The sequence below is a fragment of the Dipodomys merriami genome, unplaced genomic scaffold (assembly GCF_024711535.1).
Source record: "Dipodomys merriami isolate MVZ:Mamm:240054 unplaced genomic scaffold, mDipMer1.0.p SCAF_6, whole genome shotgun sequence".
Lineage (NCBI taxonomy): Eukaryota > Metazoa > Chordata > Mammalia > Rodentia > Heteromyidae > Dipodomys > Dipodomys merriami.
Window position 1 is genome coordinate 24,057,275 of NW_027206179.1, and position 20,228 is coordinate 24,077,502.

General features: G+C 36.8%; 1 protein-coding gene across 5 annotated transcripts in view; it reads right to left on the reverse strand.

The window, feature by feature from the left end:
- Positions 1-850: 850 nt before the first annotated feature.
- Gpr180 (G protein-coupled receptor 180) overlaps positions 851-20,228 on the reverse strand; it is a 30,651-nt gene continuing 11,273 nt past the window's right edge. For 3 of the 5 annotated variants that reach the window (XM_070002738.1, XM_070002735.1, XM_070002739.1), the window contains exons 4-10: positions 16,358-16,538; positions 16,162-16,211; positions 12,565-12,722; positions 10,706-10,897; positions 8,803-8,880; positions 5,078-7,656; positions 851-1,696 (exon numbers count right to left, since the gene is read on the reverse strand). In XM_070002738.1, the coding sequence (XP_069858839.1) occupies positions 7,498-7,656; positions 8,803-8,880; positions 10,706-10,897; positions 12,565-12,722; positions 16,162-16,211; positions 16,358-16,538 (818 nt within the window). In that variant the 3' untranslated portion in view covers positions 851-1,696; positions 5,078-7,497. The remainder of the gene's footprint in view (positions 1,697-5,077; positions 7,657-8,802; positions 8,881-10,705; positions 10,898-12,564; positions 12,723-16,161; positions 16,212-16,357; positions 16,539-20,228) is intronic. The other 2 variants (XM_070002737.1, XM_070002736.1) reach the window with 2 other exon arrangements.

The following is a 20,228-nucleotide window of genomic DNA, read 5'->3' on the forward strand; positions in this document are numbered from 1 at the left end:
CCAATGTATTTTTTAAAAAATCAGAACAAATGAATTCTAACATTTATATGAAAAAATAAACAACAGTAATGGTATTTTTTTTTCTTGGTCCATCGTGGGGCTTGAACTCTGGGCCTGAGTTAGCTCTTCAGCTCAAGGTTAGTGCTCTACCACTGGAGCTATAGCACTACTTCCGGTTTTCTGGTGGTTTATTGGAGATAAGAGTTTCACAGACTTTCCTTCCCAGGCTGGCTTTGAACTGAGACCCTCAGATCTCAGCCTCCTGAGTAGCTAGGATTACAGGTATGAGCCATCAGTGCCGGGCAGTAATGGGATTTTTTTTAATGGGAAAAATCGTAAGACTAGTCAACCACATTTGACTATTATAATAATTGAAACAGTATGGTATTAGATCATGAGTCAATAGTTCAATGAACAGCCTTAAAAGTTACAAGCAAATCAGTGAAGAAATTACAGATTTCATAATACATGGTGTTATACTAAGTAACTGCTTGAAGAAACAGATCCTTAGTACATATTTTATAGAAAATAAATTCCCAAGCAGATCAAAAATGTAAACATATAAAACTAATCTCAAAAAAGTAAGGCTCTTCTACTTGTGAAATTGGAAGCATATCAGAATCAGAAGGAAGAAAGGAAGAGAGAAAAGAAAGAAGGCTGATAATCCTGTCTGTATTTGAAAAAAAAAGTGCAAAAATATATATCATTAATGAAGTAGGGTAAAAACAGAAAACACATTTTAAACTCATCACATTTTAAACTCACTCTCTTAAGAGAGCTTTAATAAATCAATAAAAGGACAATCAGCCCAAAAGAAAAATTTGTAAAGGATGAACAGACAGATCACAGAACTAGAAAGGAAATGGTTTTCAAACATAGAAATTAACTAGAGAAATGGCCATAAAAACTATCATGAGATTAGTTATTATTTATCAGATTGGCAGGTAACACCACAAAGGGATATTTGCAATGATTTCTACCACCAACTACCAGAAGTGAAGCCAAACATCACAGTTTAATTCTCCCCATGACTGCACTTACTTCAGACACTAGCAGAAACAACTTAAGGTATTGCATCCTCAATTCTGACCAACTGACTACATGCTCTCCTAGGCCCCTGGGGTTTGCTAATTCACTGGAACAACTCAGAACAAAGGGAAGCACTATACATACAATTACAGTTTATTAGAGCAAAAGAACAATAAAGCAAAACAGCTGAAAGAAGACAGGCACAGGGTGAGATCTGAGTAGATCCCCAACACAGTCTCTGTGTCCTTAGAGAACATGACCCTCTAAGAACACTGACTTGTGACAACACATAGAGTACCAAAAGTAGTTCACCTGAGCCTCAGTGTCCAGAGTTTCTATTGGGGTTTCATTACCCAGGCATGATTGAGGCATTGGCCATAGGTTCCAACTCTATCTTCAGTTTCTCTTCAATAAACATTCAACTGATGTCATGTGATTCAAGGTCCCAATCCTTTAAACATATGGCTGTTCTTGCTGGTGTGACCAACTCCCATCCAGATTCATCTTTCCAGTGTTAACTATCAGGTCTATCATGAATCACAAAAAATACCATTCAATCACTTGGGAAATCCCAAGAAGTTAGACCTAAGAAGTGGTGTGGGAGGATCTGAGAGGAGGGAAAGAAGACGAAGCAAATTCCAAATTCCAGTCTTAATTTCAGCCTTATCTATAATAGCAAAAGAGTAGAAACCAACCATGTCTATTAACAGAGAACTGATAAAGACAATTCAAGTACAATCATGTAAGAGAGTTCTATGTATCTGATACAAAAAATAGAACAACTGCAGGGCATGCTACAATTTGTGTTTCATACATAGGCATGTTCACATATGCACTGGGCCATCCCTAGAATGATAAGCAAGGAACTTTGAGTAAAGCCCAGCGTTGGTGGCTCACGCCTGTAATTCTAGTTACTCAGGAGACTGAGATCTGAGGATTGAAGTTCAAAGCCAGCCCAGGCAGGAAAGTCCGTGAAACTCTTATCCTCAATAAACAACCAGAATACTGGTGCTGTAGCTCAAGTGGTAGAGTGCTCACTTTGAGCTGAGGAGCTCAGGGACAAGCCCAGGTCCAGAGTCAGAGTTCAAGCCCCATGACCAACAACAAAGTAAAACAAAGAAACTTCAGGTAACAGAGATTGGATCTGGGGAAAAGAAGTGGTTGAGAGGACTTTTACTTACTTAACACCTCTTTTCTAAACCCTTTTAAACTTTTTGATTTTTGTGCAATGTGTATCTAATATCTATTTAACAAGAAAAAATTACAATATATTTGTACATTTGTCAGAGGCTATCAAACAATTTATACCTTGATCTTCTCTCGACCACAGGGCCACTGTTATGAATTACACTGAGAAATAAAGCTCCCTGGGTCTGTGGAGATAGGGCTATTTTCACCCCCCACTAAATGACTCCTAGGATGGGTTGTCATTTTGCGTTTCCTGTTTCTTCATAGTTCCTTCCACCAACGCCAACATTCCTTTCAGCGGACTGAAAAACTCTTAGAAGTTAGTGCCTCTAGGTGTGGTGGACTAAGAAAATAGACACAATGGTCCACATTGGATACAAAATAAAAGGAAACTGCCTCTGTGACATTTTGAGGCACCTGCTCATAACTAGTGAGTTTTATTGGTAAGTTTGATAACTACTATTGACTACTCAAGATTTTATATACTTATGAGTTCCATATAATTAAAGAGCAAGTAAAGCATTATTAAAGGCACTGTAAAAGGTTCTATTAATTACTTTTTAAAAACTTAGCTACATTGCTAAGGATATATGTGCAACTTTTTCAGAGTTGCTTTGTTCATTTACTCAAAAGTACACCAGAAATGTTCTAGGTGCTAGGAAATGCACATTAGACAATAAGGGAAATGCCCTTAGATCTTACATTTTAATTAACTATCATTGATATTGGAGGGGACCAACCAAGAAGATATAGTAGAATAAAGAAATGGAGGACTAGGTGACAAGATGAGCAGTTAGGAAGGGGGAGGCAGTATTAAATAGGATGACTTACTGATTAGGGTATGATCAGAAAAGGAGAAACACTAGGATGTAACACAGTGTTAGTGTTTAAAAATAAGGGACTTACGGCCCGGTGCTGGTGGCTACTCAGGCGGCTGAGATCTGAGGATTGCAATTTGAAGCCAGCCTGGGTAAGAAAGTCCCTAAGACTCTTATCTTCAATTAACCACCAGAAAACCAGAAGTGGAGTTGTAGGCTTAAAGTGGTAGAACAAAAACCTCAGGGACAGCGCCCCCACCAAGTTCAAGCCCCCACAATGGTGTCTGGCAGTTAGGAAAGAAAGATGTAGAGTGGGGAAAAGCCTGAAGCCTCCCATGAAGACGAAGTGGAACTTGTGAAGATGGGTTGGAATCCACACCTGGTCTCAGGTCCTCCCATTACCTAAGACTAAACAAAAGTGTGGTCCTCAGAACTTGGTCACAGAATAAAACAAACCAGGGTCTGGGAGTGACAGAAAGCAATGGAGAAGCAGGAGCAGCATTCCTGCAGATCTGGTGTTGCCCCACATGTCAGGATGAGTTAACAGGTAAGCAACACTGTGGGTGAGCTGCAACCATGCCACATGCCTTGCTTGGATCTTCCAATAGAACAGGGACTGGCTACCCCTTTACTTCTGTCTCCTAAATCTCTTAATCAAACATTCCTTGTGTCCCATGCTGCCCTAGACTCTGAGGGAATGCTGAGGAACATGTCTCCAGCAGGACTGAACTGGCACCACAGAACCCACCACGGATGGTCTGAGGTCTCTGACATCTGAGCTGAGCACCTGGGGATATGGTTTCTACCACAGAGGTACGCCGGGATTTGGAAGAACATCCCAATAGGAGTATGACTGGTGCCAACGTGCAGAGGCAGTGATAAACTGGATGTTCTTCGGTGGAGGGCCATGAAGGGTGGGGGATATGAGAGGAAATAGTGGTACAAAACAAGAGCATGCAAAGGCAGGGCCTGGATCCCATGGGGCCTCGAGAGGAATGTCAGGTTTGGGAATTCCCTTTTACTAATTGCAATAGGAGACAAATGCAGCATTCTTATTAGGGGCGTGGTAACTGGGTCTGACTGATATGTTTATATAATTTTATAATTACAAATAAATTATTAGCCCAAAGATTCCCCTATACCTAACATCTGGCTAATTTTCCTTTTTTTTTTTTTTAAGAGACTGTTTTGGCTGCCATGTGCAGGACCATTTCTTCCCATCCCTCCTGGCCTCCTGGCACTTAGGTGTGCACCAAGATGTCCGTGGTGCCTTGTAAAGGACTGCCCACGTGTGGAAGTAATAATAGAGGGCTTCAAGCTACTGTGCTTCCACTCGAGTTTTCAGGTGTAATTGGAAAAAATAATCTCATTATTTTAGTCCCATTCATAAATTCATGTTGGAATCCAAATGTTATAAACTCTTAGATCTGACCCCCAATTGATAGGCTGTTTCTTATAATCATAGGGGTTCTCAAACAAAAAACTAAACACCCCCCCAAAAAATCCTCAAAGATCTGACAAAGAAAAGGGGAGGCTTAAGTAGGCAAGCACCAAGCCCTGAGATAAAAATCCCTGGCTCAAAGGCAGGCTCAAATATTAAAGTGTGTTGAGTTTATATAATGAAGCCCATTTTTTATTTCAGCACAATCACAGGTTTAATAATCCAGTCAATAGTCTCAATTACCTATAGTCATTCATTCTCACTAAAAACACACCTGATATGTGCTCATTAAATCATGAAACTGTAAAGTAGAAAAACGATGGTGAGGAGAGCTTTCTTTTTTTCTCAGTGATTTGGGAGCTTGGCTATTGCCATTGAGCGTAGGGAAAGCAGGGTAAAATGCCTGAGTCATAGTAGCAATTCACATCACATACGTCAATAAAACTAAACATCACATCTCATTAAAAGCAGAAAAGTTTTTTAAAATGGGAGAGGGCTATTCTGTAAGAAAAAATATAAAATAGGTTTATCAGCATATAAACATTATCTGATAGAGGAATAGAAAAGATTTTATCTTTAATAGTTCAAACTATATCCTTACCTTTACGTAATCTACAATGATGACTCTCCAGGTAAACATTCAGAAAGGAAAAAAGAAGGGACACTATATTATGACCTATGAACTATAAATTTTGTCTCAATTGCTCATCAGAGAGTTTATCTATAACTTCTTCTCATTTAACATTAGCTCTTAAATAACAAGATAATTTTTTAGCAATTTTATACATTAAAAACAAAAAGTAAAAAACTGGAGGGTTCATAAACACATGCATAATAATGTTCATATATGTTCATCATAGTGACTAGGTTCTTCGTGTAAAACAACATAACATTATCTTCCCATTGCTGAAAATTCACAAAATTTATGAAAAGGCTTCTTTTTTTTTTTTTTTGCCAGACCTGGGGCCTGGGCACTGTCCTTGAGCGTCTTTGGTCAAGGCTAGCACTCTACCCCTTGAACTGCACAGAGCCACTTCTGGCTTTTATGTGGTACTGAGGAATGGAACCCAGGGCTTCAAGCATGCTAAGCAAGCACTCTCCCACTAAGCCACAATCCCAGCCCCCAAGGCTTTATTATTTTTTTTTAAGTGTAAGTCAGTTGAACAGACATTGAAAAACAAAATATAGACATGAACTGGTGCTGAGACACAGTTAAAAAAATGATGACCACTTAGCTAATTCTGTAAAATAAAACATACCTCAAACTTTTCTAGTTTTCACCCGTAACTCTTGCTTCCTGAATGCTATACAAATAACTATTAGAGATGATTAGAGATTTAATCAGGAAGCTAACCTTCATTCTTTTTTTGTTTGTTTTTGTTTTTTTGGGAGGGTCCGGTTGTGGGGCCTGAACTCTGGGCCTGTGCGCTGTCCCTCAGCTCTTCAGCTCAAGGCTAGCGCTTTACCCCTTGAGTCACAGTGCCACTTTCGGCTTTTTTCTTTTTGCTTATGTGGTGCTGAGGAATCGAACCCAGGGCCTCAGGCATGCAAGGCAAGCGCTCTACCACTGAGCCACCTTCCCAGCCCTAACCTTCATTCTTTTATCATTCAACTAGTCACAAACATATATACTCTGCTTTTGAAATGAAGGAGAATGCTTAATTTCCAATGAGACTATGCGCGTGGAAAAAACAATGACAAAACCATAGTTACTTTTAAGCTGGGCTACATTAACTATTTAATTGAAAAGTTTAATTACCAAGTCATTGCACCATTTATTGCTTTAAAAAGTAAGGAGATAAAAATGTTTTTAAATAAGCCACAGGTTAAAAATAAAAAGGCCTGAACAACTTGACAAACAACAACAGAATAATTTCCAATCAGTAACTATTAAGCAGAATAATCATTTTATACAGCAAATATTGACAACCATATAGCAATTCTTTACTCAGGCACTTGGTATTTTTTAACTACTCAATCTGGGGGCAACACACACACACACACACACACACACACACACACACACACTGGGGGCAACACACACACACACAAACACACACACAATATGGCTTCATTACAAAGGATTCAAGATGGCAACTACTTAAAATCCAGTGCCAACACAGATTATAACAAATCCAGTGAGTATTTTGTTTTTCAATTATTCATAGAAAATTTAATCCTGATTAAGTATCCTTGGGCAGGAATTCATGGGTAGTTGATGACTGAAGCCAACGTTTATGTGAAATGCTTCTGTTAATTTAATCTGTGTATATGGCTTAATTATGATTGGGGATTCAATGTAAGAGAAATGAATTATATCAGGATTAAAATTTTAGCACTATATTGCATAGTACTTTTCCTTCTTTTTAAACACATAAACCTGCTGTCCCTTTACCTAAATGCACAGATTTTAAAATCCTTTGTTTTTACAAATGCATGTGTCTAAATTGTCCAATATCCTTTGCTAATCAAGCTAAAACCCATGAATAAACAAAAGCTTATTCATTTAACTGTGAACATATTTTATTTTTATTTCTGAAGTAATTTCATTTTCAATTCAACTCTAATGTGAAATGCACTTTCTTTAAAGCATAAAAGAATAATTTAAAAAATTCAGTATACTACACTGATTCCATAACTGAACTAGTTTGGATATGTATAAACAAGTAATCATTCAACTGATTACTATTTATAAGACTATCAAACCTGAGTTAGCAATTGATATGAGGCATTGTCAGTGCTAAATAGCTTCTGAGAATATCATTATCTTTTTCACATTTATTTCTACACGGAAATTGCTTCAACCACCTTATAACAGCACTCTTTCTGGAAAGTTTATTGTTTAAGTAAATTTCAAAACATTCTACTTATCTTTTCTAAGTTTTGATACTGCTTAAATGCAGTTGTATAAATAACATGCTTTCACTGTTCATTTTTTCATACTAAACGTATGAAGAATCATATCTGATCCATATTGCACTCTTGTGTCCAATCACTTTTTCTTTCAACAAAGATCAAGTATCAGAAATGAGGGCGACTTCTGTGTGCAGATGATATGGTCAGTGGTAGTGTTACTGAGGAAAGCGAAGAAACTTCCCAGTACAGACTGTGGGACAGGAAGAGCCTGTAGAGAATAACCATGGAAACGGACTGGCAAAGGATTACACCTATGATAATAACCTGAAAAGAAAACAAAGGGAATACCTTCACTACAAGAACGAAGAAACTACATTCAATTTATCATATATGCTTTTTATATGTAGTACTTCAGCTCCAACATGGGTACATTTTATCAAAAGTTTCTTTTTTGCCAGTTCTGGGGCTTGAATTCAGGACCTGGGCACTGTCCTTGAGCAACTTTTTGCTCAAGGCTAGCACTCTACCACTTGAGCCACAGGGCCACTTGTGGCTTTTTTTGTTGATGTGGTACTGAGAAATTGAACTGGGGACTTCACGCATGCTAGGCAAGCACTCTACCACCAAGCCACATCCCATATTCCCAGCTCTCATTTTATCAAAAATTTCAATGTGAAAATACCACTTACATTCAGAACTATGATTGTCCAAAACTAAATTGTCTCTAAGTTTATAGATGCCCCAGTTTATAGACTCAAGTTACATAAAACATGATTTGCTAAAAGATTCTTGCTTTAGGATGTGCATACCACAGACCCGAGTTTCCGTAAATATTAAGAAAAGTAACGTTTCATGCTATTTTAACAACACAAATAAAGTATGTTCCTAGCCAAATGTTAAAGAGTACTCTAAAAGTCCTTTCAAAAATCCTCAGGTCACTTTTCTATTTCTATAGATTAGCTTCCTATTTACTTGCCCTTTGAAAACATTTCAGGCTCAACCAACATTTGTGCTTTCAAGCACATACTGCATTGCTTGTAAAGGTCTCTTGGCAGAACTCCACTTTGAAACGCTGGAGTTATTCACCTAAGAAGGCAGGTTGATAATCAAAATTTAGCAAACTCCTATCAGTAAAGCAACTACCGATTCTTATAAATCCATCTTGGTTTTACCATTTTGTAGCAAACAATCTTCATCATTTTTTTCTTAACAAAGATGTTATCGACTCTGTAATTTGTAAAACATTATACCTGAAATAAGCTGAAATAAGGAAAGCTATTTCTATTGCTTAGAAATTCTTTTCTATTTTTATAATTTCACAAATTTTATACTTCACTAATTTAATATTTTCAGAGTTTTAGAGAATTCATGAAACATAGATAAATATACCCCTCCTACTTTAGTATTTTAAACATAAAGGCCATTTCCATTTTTAAAAACCCATCTGTTTAGATGATGCATATTACTCACCTTATCTCTTTGGTAGTCATTAAACATGACAGAAATGAACGCAAGAGCTGGATGGCACAAAAACCACAAGGTGCAGCCCTGAAAGAAATAAGTACATCAAGAAAGTTCAGCTATGTTTTTATCTTCAGAATATACAAGATTAAAAAGAATTACATAGCCTATTTAGGTTTTGCATGGCCTCAAATGGATTTCAAAGTAGACCTTAAAATATTAAGTGTAGATATAAAGTTTGTTGCTGTGACATTAATATTTTGTTTCTAATTAAATAATTGTTTCTTGTAATATTTATATTTGTAAATCTGTTACAGATATGTTTTAATATACCACAAATGCATTAATATAAGTGACAAGTTAATGATTGAGAAAAGCATGGTACAAATGTATACTATTTCTGTAAAGAAATAAAATGCAATTCATAAGTGCTATAAAAGTATGCAAACACATAATCCAACCAACAACAGATAGGTGTGTGAGCAGTAGTGAAGAGGGGGCTTTTCAAATTTTTTCTTGAGTTGTGGAAACATATTCTCTTTTCCAAAATTAAATTTGAAGCAAATAAGTTATTTAATAGTAGCTACTATGGTATGTGAGGTACACTGAAGATTTGGAGGTAAAAAAGGTATACAAGAAAGTGTTTATAGCATGTTACTACTTGCATAAAATGAAAGCTGGATACTGGTGGCTCACACCTGTAATCTTAGCTACTCAAGAGGCTGAGATCTGGGGATCGCAGTTTGAAGCTTGCCAAGGCAGAAAGTTCATGAGACCCTTATCTTCAATTAACTACCCAAAAGCCTGAAGTGGAATTGTGCCTTGGTGGTAGAATGCCATCCTTGAGCTCAAAAGCTTAAGGAGAGTGCCAGGCCCTGAGTTCAAGCCCCAGGACAGACACAAAAACAAAGGAACAAAAGAAATGGAGAAAAATGAATATAGGAATATGTGCTCTCAGCAGGGATAACTAATAGCTAATAGAGACTGAGAGCAGTGATTACATAAGGAAGTGATCATTGCTGAGTAGATGGGAGAGAATCAAGCAGCACTTTTTGCTACTCTGTAAATGCTTTTGGATGTTTGCCTTTATTCAAAATTAAAATGCATTAAGAATTTTTTTTAAGCTCAGTAAGCACTACTGTCTTTGTGTAAAATTCCGAAGTAAATGGTCATTTGGTGCTCAGAGCTGGAGGTGTATGCCGGGGCTGTTAGCCTTGAAAAGCCTAACACCAGGAATAAAGGGGAACTCTGACCCTTCTGCCCACCTCCCTTGGAGGCTTAGAGACTTTGTGGAGCAGGCTGAGCTAACAGGAGAGTGGATCAGAATTCTGGGGTGGGTTGCTAGGATGAAGTCTTTTCTTTGACTAAAAAAGTATGTAGAGAATCATATTTGTGTTTGGACTTCTTGGACACAAGGATACAAAGAGGAGGTACGAAGTAGATATGATCTCATGTGGATGAAGTGAGTGACAAATAAAAAAGCTACTTGGCCTCCTGGACTCATGTACTCACATGGAAGGACAGCTCTTCAGATTGCGATAAAACACCTTGTAACTCTGACAGTCACAGTTCTCACTCAATTAACGACTGAAGAAACTGTGAGTTCTATTCTAATTCATTAAAACATATTCTGTTGCCACAAAAAAATCATTTATACAGAAACTGTGGAGGAGGCAAAATTGACTACTGCAGACTTCAGGGATATACTGCTGCATGGATTCTGTGATGGGGCTAGTAACACCCATATCATGTAGATGCAGTGAAGACTGGTAAAGCACATGACAGGCCCAGTGCAGTGCCTGGCACATAGTGAAAGGCAATACAAGTTGGCAGGTGGTCATTTATAAACCTCCCATAGACACCAGCACAAAGCTGAGCATTAGAAGAAGCTCTGTTCTATCCCAGCTCATACTTTGGCAAATGTGATGTAGAACTCTCTTTTGAGTGTGCTTCTCTCCACGGTGATGATCTGATAGAGTCCACAGCCCAGTGAGAATGCAAGGCAAATTCTTAAAATGATTAGCAGGATCCCTGCTATATTGTGATGTGAATGGGAGCTATGATGACTGGTATCTTCAAACTGTTCCCAAAGGAGCAAAATGCTCTGCAGAAAAAGAGAAACAAATTATATATATGTGTGTATATGTATGGGTACATATATGTATGTGTTTGTGTGTATAAATATTATGTATATATAAAACATGACACTTATTTCCACTAAAGTACTTTGCTCAACTCATTCATAAACAACCCTTTAAACTTTCTGTAAACATTCCTAAGGAGGTACAGAGACTGTTCAGACTAAAAAGGGCATTAATTAGTCTTAGTAGCCCTGGGTTAGAGAAGAGGGATTTTTTGGTAAAGTCAGATGAGACACCATAAACAAAACTACTACTATTATCAAGATTCAAAGATGGCATCTTGTGTAATACATATATGCCTTTATGTAGTCATTGACTGCCTGTCTCAATGTTGTCTGGCTGTTACTGAAAATCAGGGCTTGTCTAATATACTTACCATAAATGCTTGCTTAAGCTCTAGTGTCAATTTTAATTCTCAGTTTGTATTCGTCTATGATAATGAATTAAAATTACAACTAAATGGCAAAGAAAATTGAATTTTTAAAAGAGCTGGAAATTGAAATTTTAGTCTGATGTTAACACTAGTCTTGTTAAGTGCTATATCAAAACTGTAAGTTGGTTAGAACTTTGCCTTTATTTAAATCATTTCTAATCCAATTTCTGGCACTATCTACTTTAAACATTACCACCAGGTTACAGTCTGTTTCTCAAACCAACCATGTAAATTCAATATTCCTACTGCACTCTGCACCTACCGCACTTAAGAAATGCTAGGGAAAGGGATGAATGAAGCACAAGTTCCACCTTTCATTAATAAACTCTTCAATTCATTTAATGCATCAAAACTTATAATGTCCTGTTCAGAGATGAGTGCATATTTCATTATTATTTATAGTTAATAAACAGTATAAATATCTGGTTATACCTTTTTTTTTCCTAAATTTTACAAACTCATTGCACATATGCATATGGCTATCTTAGAATATCAATGCTGCCGCTATAGAGGAAAAGAAAAATAAAAGTATAGAGATGTTCCTAAAAGACCAGATCTGCTTTTTGTATTTGTTTCCAGAAACAAAATCCCGCTTTTCTTCATTGCACAGTTTGCTTTTTAATTAACTTCAGAGATCACTTAAATACTTAGGCAAGAAGTAGCCAGTTCTAAAACTCACTGGCAAGTTTATTGATTCATTTATTCAATGCTGAGACTTGCCATGTGATGGAAAATATGGAAGAAAACTATTTTATGACATAGGACATACTATGCTTAGAAGAGCAGGTAGAGGTTTTAATTCAAATAAGTTGCAATCTATGTTAGCACCCAGAAGATTAGTAGTTTATCTGAACAATCATTTTTTTTTAACTTACATTTTTTTTTGGAGGGGGGTCCAGTTGTGGGGCCTGAACTCTGGGCCTGGGCGCTGCCCCTCAGCTCTTCAGCTCAAGGCTAGCGCTCTACCACTTGAGCGACAGCGCTACTTCCGACTTTTTTCTTTTTGCTTATGAGGTGCTGAGGAATTGAATCCAGGGTCTTAGGCATGCAAGGCAAGCGCTCAACCCCTGAGCCACCTTCCCAGCCCTTAACTTACATTTTAAAACAACACAAATTCTTCATGGTTCTGAAGTGAGCAATGTTTACATTGACATTTCTCAGCATTATTATGCAGAAAGACTGAGTGCCAATACTCACCTGTGTGACCACAATGAACACTGCAATGCCAGTCGATGCGGGGGTAGAATCCCATTGCAGAGGCCTGCTTTGAGATTTCTTCATTCTGACTATTGTCCAGCCCATGCATAGACTCAGAAGTAGGTATAACATCTGGATTTGGGAAGCAATGTCAAAAACTAGAGGAAAAGCAAAAGCAAAATCAACCACATTTTTGCAACACCTGGAATTTGTACTTTCTGTATTGATACAATACCATATTTTTTTTGCCATAAAAGGGCATTTTCAAAGAAAAGACAGTCACATGCAATAATTCTAAAACAATTTAAAATTGTCTATAAAAGTTGTAACTGTTTATACAAAGCTAGAAGAGTGGGAAAACACTGTTTTATATATACATCAAATATATATTGTATCTACTAGCTGGATTATAAAACTATTCATGGTTCTCATTTTTCTTATTAAAAGAAACAAATTTTAGGGCTGGGAAAGTGGCTCAGTGGTAGAGTGCTTGCCTCGCATGCATGAGGCCCTGGGTTCGATTCCTCAGCACCACATAAGCAGAAAAAAACGGAAGTGGCTCTATGGCTCAAGTGGTAGAGCACTAGCCTTGAGCTGAAGAGTTGAGGGACAGCACCCAGGCCCAGAGTTCAGGCCCCACGACCGACCGAAAAAAAAGAAACAAATTTTAAATATATATTCTGTGATAAGGAAAACAGTATGTTTTCTGGGTGAATTACAATATGAAGGGTACATAGTAAAACTATGAATGAGAGACAGTATGAGTGAAGTACATGGTCCCTGCATCATCCACTATGTTGTTCTTAGTATGGAAAACCTGAGACAACTGAACGGCTCCATGAATTAGCGTGATGTGCCACCACGTGGCCATCACCTGTACTGCAGGGGAAGTCTGCTGCTTTGAAAAGAATGCAACAAAAAACGTCCATCAGCACTACAAAAGAAATAAAAACCTTTAAATATTTCAAGTTCCAAGCACATTTATCTTATAAACTAAGAGTTATTGATGTAAAAAATACCAACGCTTTTTTTTATCATGGTATATTTGAAATAAACCTGGTGACTGAAATTTAATAAACTGTCACCTGTAACTTAGATGTTTTTATATGAGTATTTTCTTTACCAATACAGAGAAAACTAGCCAAGCATATAATGGTGGTATTTTAACGCTGCAAGCCAAAACTCTATTAATGATGCACTTTTTAAGGAATACTGACATCTGTCATCCAAATTAAAACTGGCTACTCTACATTTATGTTTATTTACCTGTGGAAGTAAATTCCAATAAGGAATGGTCACTACATCTGAATGATAAAAAATGTTATGACTTGTCAGATCAAGCATATTTTTATGTCATCAGATTTTCAAATGACAATTAATTTTATTAATATGTTCCAAATACATGTTTAGCTAACAAGATTTTTTTTTAAAAGTTGGTTGAATGGATGTTTCTGCATAATCTGCTAAGAAGTAAAAATCCCCTGGGAAAACTCCTCTACTTTGATAGCTCATTCTCTATAGAAAGTAATGCAGAGATCTACATAGTGGATAGGTAGAACACTGCTCATTTGTTGTTGAAAAATAACTGCAGATCAAATACACAGATCATGCAAAATTGTCTTGAATTTTAATCTCTCAACTGAATCTTATGGAAACTAGTAAAAATTAACAGTATTAATTTATTGCAGTAAAAAAAACCCAGAAAACGTTTGCACTAGGCACCTATGGTGCATGCTGCAAATCTCAGCATTCAGGGGGAAGAGGGAGGGACTGTGGCAGAAGATTAGCAAGTTCCAGATCAGGTAAAACTAAACTACACAGTGAGACCCTATCTCAAAAACCCAAGGTGGAGGGGCTGGGAAGGTGGCTCCGTGGTAGAGTGCTTGCCTTGCATGAGGCCCTGGGTTTGATTTCTCAGCACCATATAAGCAAAAAAAGCCAGAAGTGGCATTGTGGCTAAAGTGGTAGAGTGCTCACCTTGAGCTGAAGAGCTGAGGGACAGCACCCAGGTCCAGAGTTCAGGCCCCACAACCAACAAAACAACCTCTCCCTCCAAGGCCCCCCCAAAACCCCAAGCTGGAGATAAGCTTAGTGATAAAGCATTAGCTTAGCTTGTACAAAGCTCTGGGTTTGATCTCCTAGCCTCACAAAACAAATCACCAAAGAACAAACAAAAAACAAAGGGTGAATTTTTTTCAAACTTTTAGTGAAACTTCTAGACAGCTAAAACCATAGTTTTAATCTATAGCAGACACTCATAAATATTCAATGGTCCTTGACTTTAGTAATAGCTTTGCCACTAACTGGCTCTGAGGGCTTTGACTCTTTAGATGTCAATTTTTTCATCTAAATGCATTAAGCAAAATTATTTCTAAGGATCTAGCTAGCCTTAATGTGATATAATTCTACTGAATGTCGAAGAGATACTCAAAGGAAAAGAGAAAGAAAAGGAAAGGATAAGCAAAAAGGAAAGGGAAAAAGAAGAAAGGAGAAGAGAAAAGGGAAGAGAAAAGGGGGAAGGGGAAAGGAAAGGAGAAGAGGAGAGGAAAAGGAAGAGAGAGAAGAGAGGAGAGGAGAGGAGAGGAGAAGAGAGGAGAGGTCAGGGCTGTAGACAATGTTCACAAAGGATTAAGTTCTTATTGCTTATGTACAAGAGATGAACTACTCACATATATTCTCTTCATAAGGAAAATGAGACTTTCCTGAGGTTTTAGACTTTTAGAATAGGTAGCAAGTTCTGGTTGAGTGAGTCTTAACATGACAAATGGCAATTATCACAAGTTAGCCCATTAAAGAATTAACTAGAAGAGAACTATGGAAATGGAAGGAAAAGTCAATTCTACAGTTGTTTCATATTCAAAATGTGCTTTTTTTATTAAAAAAAAAGCAAATCTTAAGAGATTACAGACAGCTCATGACTTGTTGTTCCTCTTTAGCTCTCTTTAAAAATGTCATGATTACAGGACCTTTTAAATATGTTTGTAAGACATCAAATAATGAAGCTACAAGTTCAGCTCAATTATAATTGTACATAAGGCCTTGGTCCAGAAACAGAGACATTATAACAGAAAATGGAGCTATCCTAGTGAGAAAACTTTCAATTTTGGATTGGAAAACTTGGTTCTGGGTCCCGCACTGTAACTCAATAGTTGACTGATATTTAGAAATGTACTGTATCTGTAAAGTAGGAATAAGCATTCTTTTTTTTATTGAGGATCAATACAAATATATACATATATTAAGGATATATTATATATTGAGGATATATATTATATATATTGAGGGTATGTATAAATACGTTCTAATAACAATGAAGGGTTATGCCTACTATTCACTATCAAGAAGATACTAAATAGGACAGTCAAATTGAATTCTAACCACCCTTAACAGAAGAATTGTTCCATGGTAAAAAATAACTTACTTTATTTTTATATTGCTGAAGATCAAACTCAAGGCCACATGCATGCTGAGCAAGCACTCTGCCACTGAGCTACAACCTCAGATAAGAATTAAGTTTAAAAAAGAAAAACAAGTAAGTAAATGGCAAGTGTAGCTTTAAAAATCATCTGCTTCAATAATGCTCAGGAACATACTCACATTCTGCCAAACTTCCCATAAATGGCACCCCTACCCCATCTTTGGAGTACCTGAAAAAATTGAAAAGGAGAGTATTAAGTGTAAATTTCACGTGTGAAAAAAACAACTGCTATAATCAAAGCAAGCATAATTTTGGTGGACTAATTAGGATTAATTAGATGTAATGATGAACACAGTTTTAGTGGTTTTGAGTTACCTGGAGAAATGAATGTAATTAGCTAAAGCTGAACCAGCTTGTAACAGCAATGCAGTTGTCAGAACCTTTAAAATCATGTGCATGGGTCCTCCTTTCTTAATAGCCTGCCACAATGACTGAGCATAAATGCAAGCAACCACAAAGTACACTAGGACTAGGAGGAAAAAGAACTCATGTAACCCTGTGAAGAGAAGAAAGGGAGTCGGCTTCAGTTAAACAAAACCAGTATAGTGTTGGATGCTTTTAAATCTTGTTAGTATATTTCTAGACCTTTTAAATTCATTGATTACTTTTTAAATTCACTTTTTGAGAAAGGATCTTCCCATGGAACTCTTTCTTTAGCCCAGGCTGGCCTGATTCTGAATGCTGTGATACCCAGCTAGAACATATTTGAAAATTGGAGGGAAACAAATGGAAATCATTAAGATATTATTGGGGACAATATCTTAACTGTGGAGGTAGATTAAACTAACCTAGATAAAGTCAAATTACTATAAGTAGCTACATATGTACACATACATATATGTATACATATATGTGTGTGTGTATACACACACACACACACACACACACACACACACACACACACACACACACACACATATATCCCAACACCAAAGCCCAGACTCACCATAAAATGAATTTTGTTTGAAAGCAGCAAATGAAAACAATGACTTCAGCATTCATTTAGATTGCTTACCCTCAATCAAAGAAGACTTCTTTTATAAGAAGTTTAGAAATGGATTTATTCTGACAAAAAGTTAACTTTGACAATGTTTCTCAAAGCATGGTGCCTGAGCTAGCAGCAGCACCAGAGAGCTGATGATAAGTGCTCCACAGCAGAAACACAGAAACACTCAGAAACACAGTGGAGCCCAGAGATCTGTTCTAGTAAGTCTTAGTGTGATTCCAATAGAACTTACATGTGAGAACCACAGCTCTGAAATGTTCTAGTGCCTTGCATTTCTATGGAGAATGTTGTAAAACACCTGGCATGCCCCAGACTCCTTTCTGAGGTAGACTTTTATAGCTCTGGCTGAAAAGGAAATCCTATGAAGAACAAATGACTCCACTCCATAGCTGACTATAACACAAAATAAATGGCCCCCAACACAAGTAGCAAACATGAGTTAAAGATAAGTTAGGTAAATCATTTCTCTCTTGGTAGTTAGAATTGTAAAATATACAAAGTCAGCCATAGAAGCTGACTTTGGGTAGAAGACATGGTAGAAAAATCAAACTAGGTTGTAATGAAATAATAGTTCTGAGTGAGCAGAAATTATGAGCAAAGGGGGTTGGGTGAAGATAATAGCAAAATAAAAAAGTACAGATTTTTAAAAGTTATTGTTAAGAATGGTACTAGCCATAGCAACTTTTGCTTCCTGCCAGCACCTTCTCTAATATTCTTTATGCAACGTTCATGTTACATGAATCTTTTGACTGAGGTTTTTATTTTTGAGAAATTTCTGAAATTTCTTACAAGCCTTTGAATTTTATGGTTATCATTTATCTCTTAGTATCTAAAAGGTGTGGGTTTCAGGACCTTCCTCAGCTACCAACATCCATGGGTGTTCAAGTCTCTTAAAAAAAAAAAGAACATAGTATTGTATATAACTAACACATATCCTCCTGCAAAATCCAATCATCTCTTCATTATTTACAGTGCTTACAACAATGTCAATGCAATGTGCACAGGTGTTGCACTGCACTGTCTAATGAATGCTGATAAAAAACAGCCTGTATGTTTTTAGTTCAGACAAAACTTTTTTACAAATGTTTTTGATCTGCAGCTGGGAAATCCATTGATGGAGAGGGCCAATTGTAAAGGTTACATTCAAGATGGTTTCTAATTCTAGGGCTTTTACATCCAAACACTAAAGTAAAGTGATATTGCAGTAGATATAGCCATCTGTATTCGTATGAAGATAAACAGTCTAATGTGCAATCATCCCATTCCAGTTGTGAATACTGAGCCCATTCCAATTCCAATTTCCCATGTGGGATGAACTTCAATTAATGGGCAGAAATGGGAATCTTCCATTATCTGGAAAATAACTTTAGAAAATATGTCAGAGGAAAAATTGTTAAGAAATGTTTATTTCAACTTTGTGTGTGTGTGTGTGTGTGTGTGTGTGTGTGTGTGTACATGCGCGTGTGCGCTCGCATGAGAGGGGAAAAGAGAGCAGCAAGAAGTTTTGTAGCCACTGGGTGTCTCTCCTGCTCTATCTATATAAATGTCAATAAGTAAAAGGTATGGTTAGACTTTTGGAAGACCAAATAGCAGGAAAAAAGAAGGAGTTTTAAAAGTAAAGATTACTTTTAAGAAGTAATCTTTAAATTTTTTAAAAGATTACTTTTTTAAAAGTAATCTTTACTTTTAAAACTCCTTTCTTTAAATTTTTTAAAAGATTACTTTTTAAAAAAGTAATTGATGAATAAAACAGCTTATGTTATTCTGTTTGGGACTTAATTTTTATCTTTCCTTCTTTGTATTGAAGTAATCGATTAAACAAAACACAAGTTTTATTTATTTATAATACCTTATAGAATATTCATTATAGGATAGTTTTAAATTTCATCGAGTTACAAATCCATCATAAGGGGCTGAGAAGGTGGCTCAGTAGTAGAGTGCTTGCCTTGCATGCATGAGGCTCTGGGTTCGATTCCTCAGCACCATATAATCAGAAAAAGCCAGAAGTGGCGCTGTGGCTCAAGTGGTAGAGGACCAGCCTTGATCTGGGACAATGCCCAGGCCCAGAGTTCAGGCCCTATGACTGACAGAAAAACAAAAAACAAAAAACAAAAAAATCCATCACGAAAATCCTCAGACCATTTGCTGAGAAATCAAAATAATGTAAAGGAAGGAACTTTGAAAATAACACTTGGAAGTGGTACTTTGGCTCAAGGGGTAGAGCACTAGCCTTGAGCACAAAGCAGCTCAGGGACAGTGCCCAAGCTCTGAGTTCAAGCCCCACAACTGACAAAAAAATAATTGAAAATAAACACACACCACCAGCAAAAATGAATTTCCAAGAATGTACTAACATTTAACTAAGAAAATTATTTTGCTGAAATAATGTATTAAATGAACTAACTTAAGACATCTGTCCTACACTTTGTTCACTAAGTTTCAGATAAAGGATTCTTATGGACCTGTCCATAAGACGTTAAAAGATAAAATGCTGGGGTTCAGGGCTTTGTGAAAAATAAATCCTGTCTTTAAAAAAAAGTCTCCCTGTTTTATCTTCTTCAATCACAAGTTTTACTCTCATTCTGCTACTGGCTTTTATAAGCAAGTACTTCTGAACTGAAATTAAAATCTAATGTGTAATAAGTCTCACTCAAGTTAATATACCCTCAAGAAGAAAAAGAGTTTTAAATAAATCTGCAGTGGGCAGTGAACACTTATAAAGAAAATGTGTAAACTTAAGTCCAGGTTACAGAAAAAAAGAACTCACAAGTTTTTAAGTTGGAAGAAAATTATGTAAGACTGCTTCTCTATATAACTTCACCCCCAGCTAATGATGGTAGAGCAGAAGAGGGCAAGAAAAATGGGGAGGAGTCCATGGTCATAGAGCAGACATTCCTGCACATCATTCATCCTTGCTGTCTCAGTTCCAAACTGCCCTCAAGTATCTCCAAACCAAAAATTGCAATATCCTTGCTGGCAAGAGGCAGATTTAACCTTTTTGACAGTTTTCTTCTTTCTGATATCGAAACATATTTCTCTGATGATGCTGCATAGCAAGGCACACAATCCCATTGTGGCCAATGAAACATTATGGGGGATTTCCAAGAAAGATTTCCTTCCTCTTAAAAAGAGATATTGAATTTTGCCATTACCTAGATGGAATGTCCAGATTGCTACCTT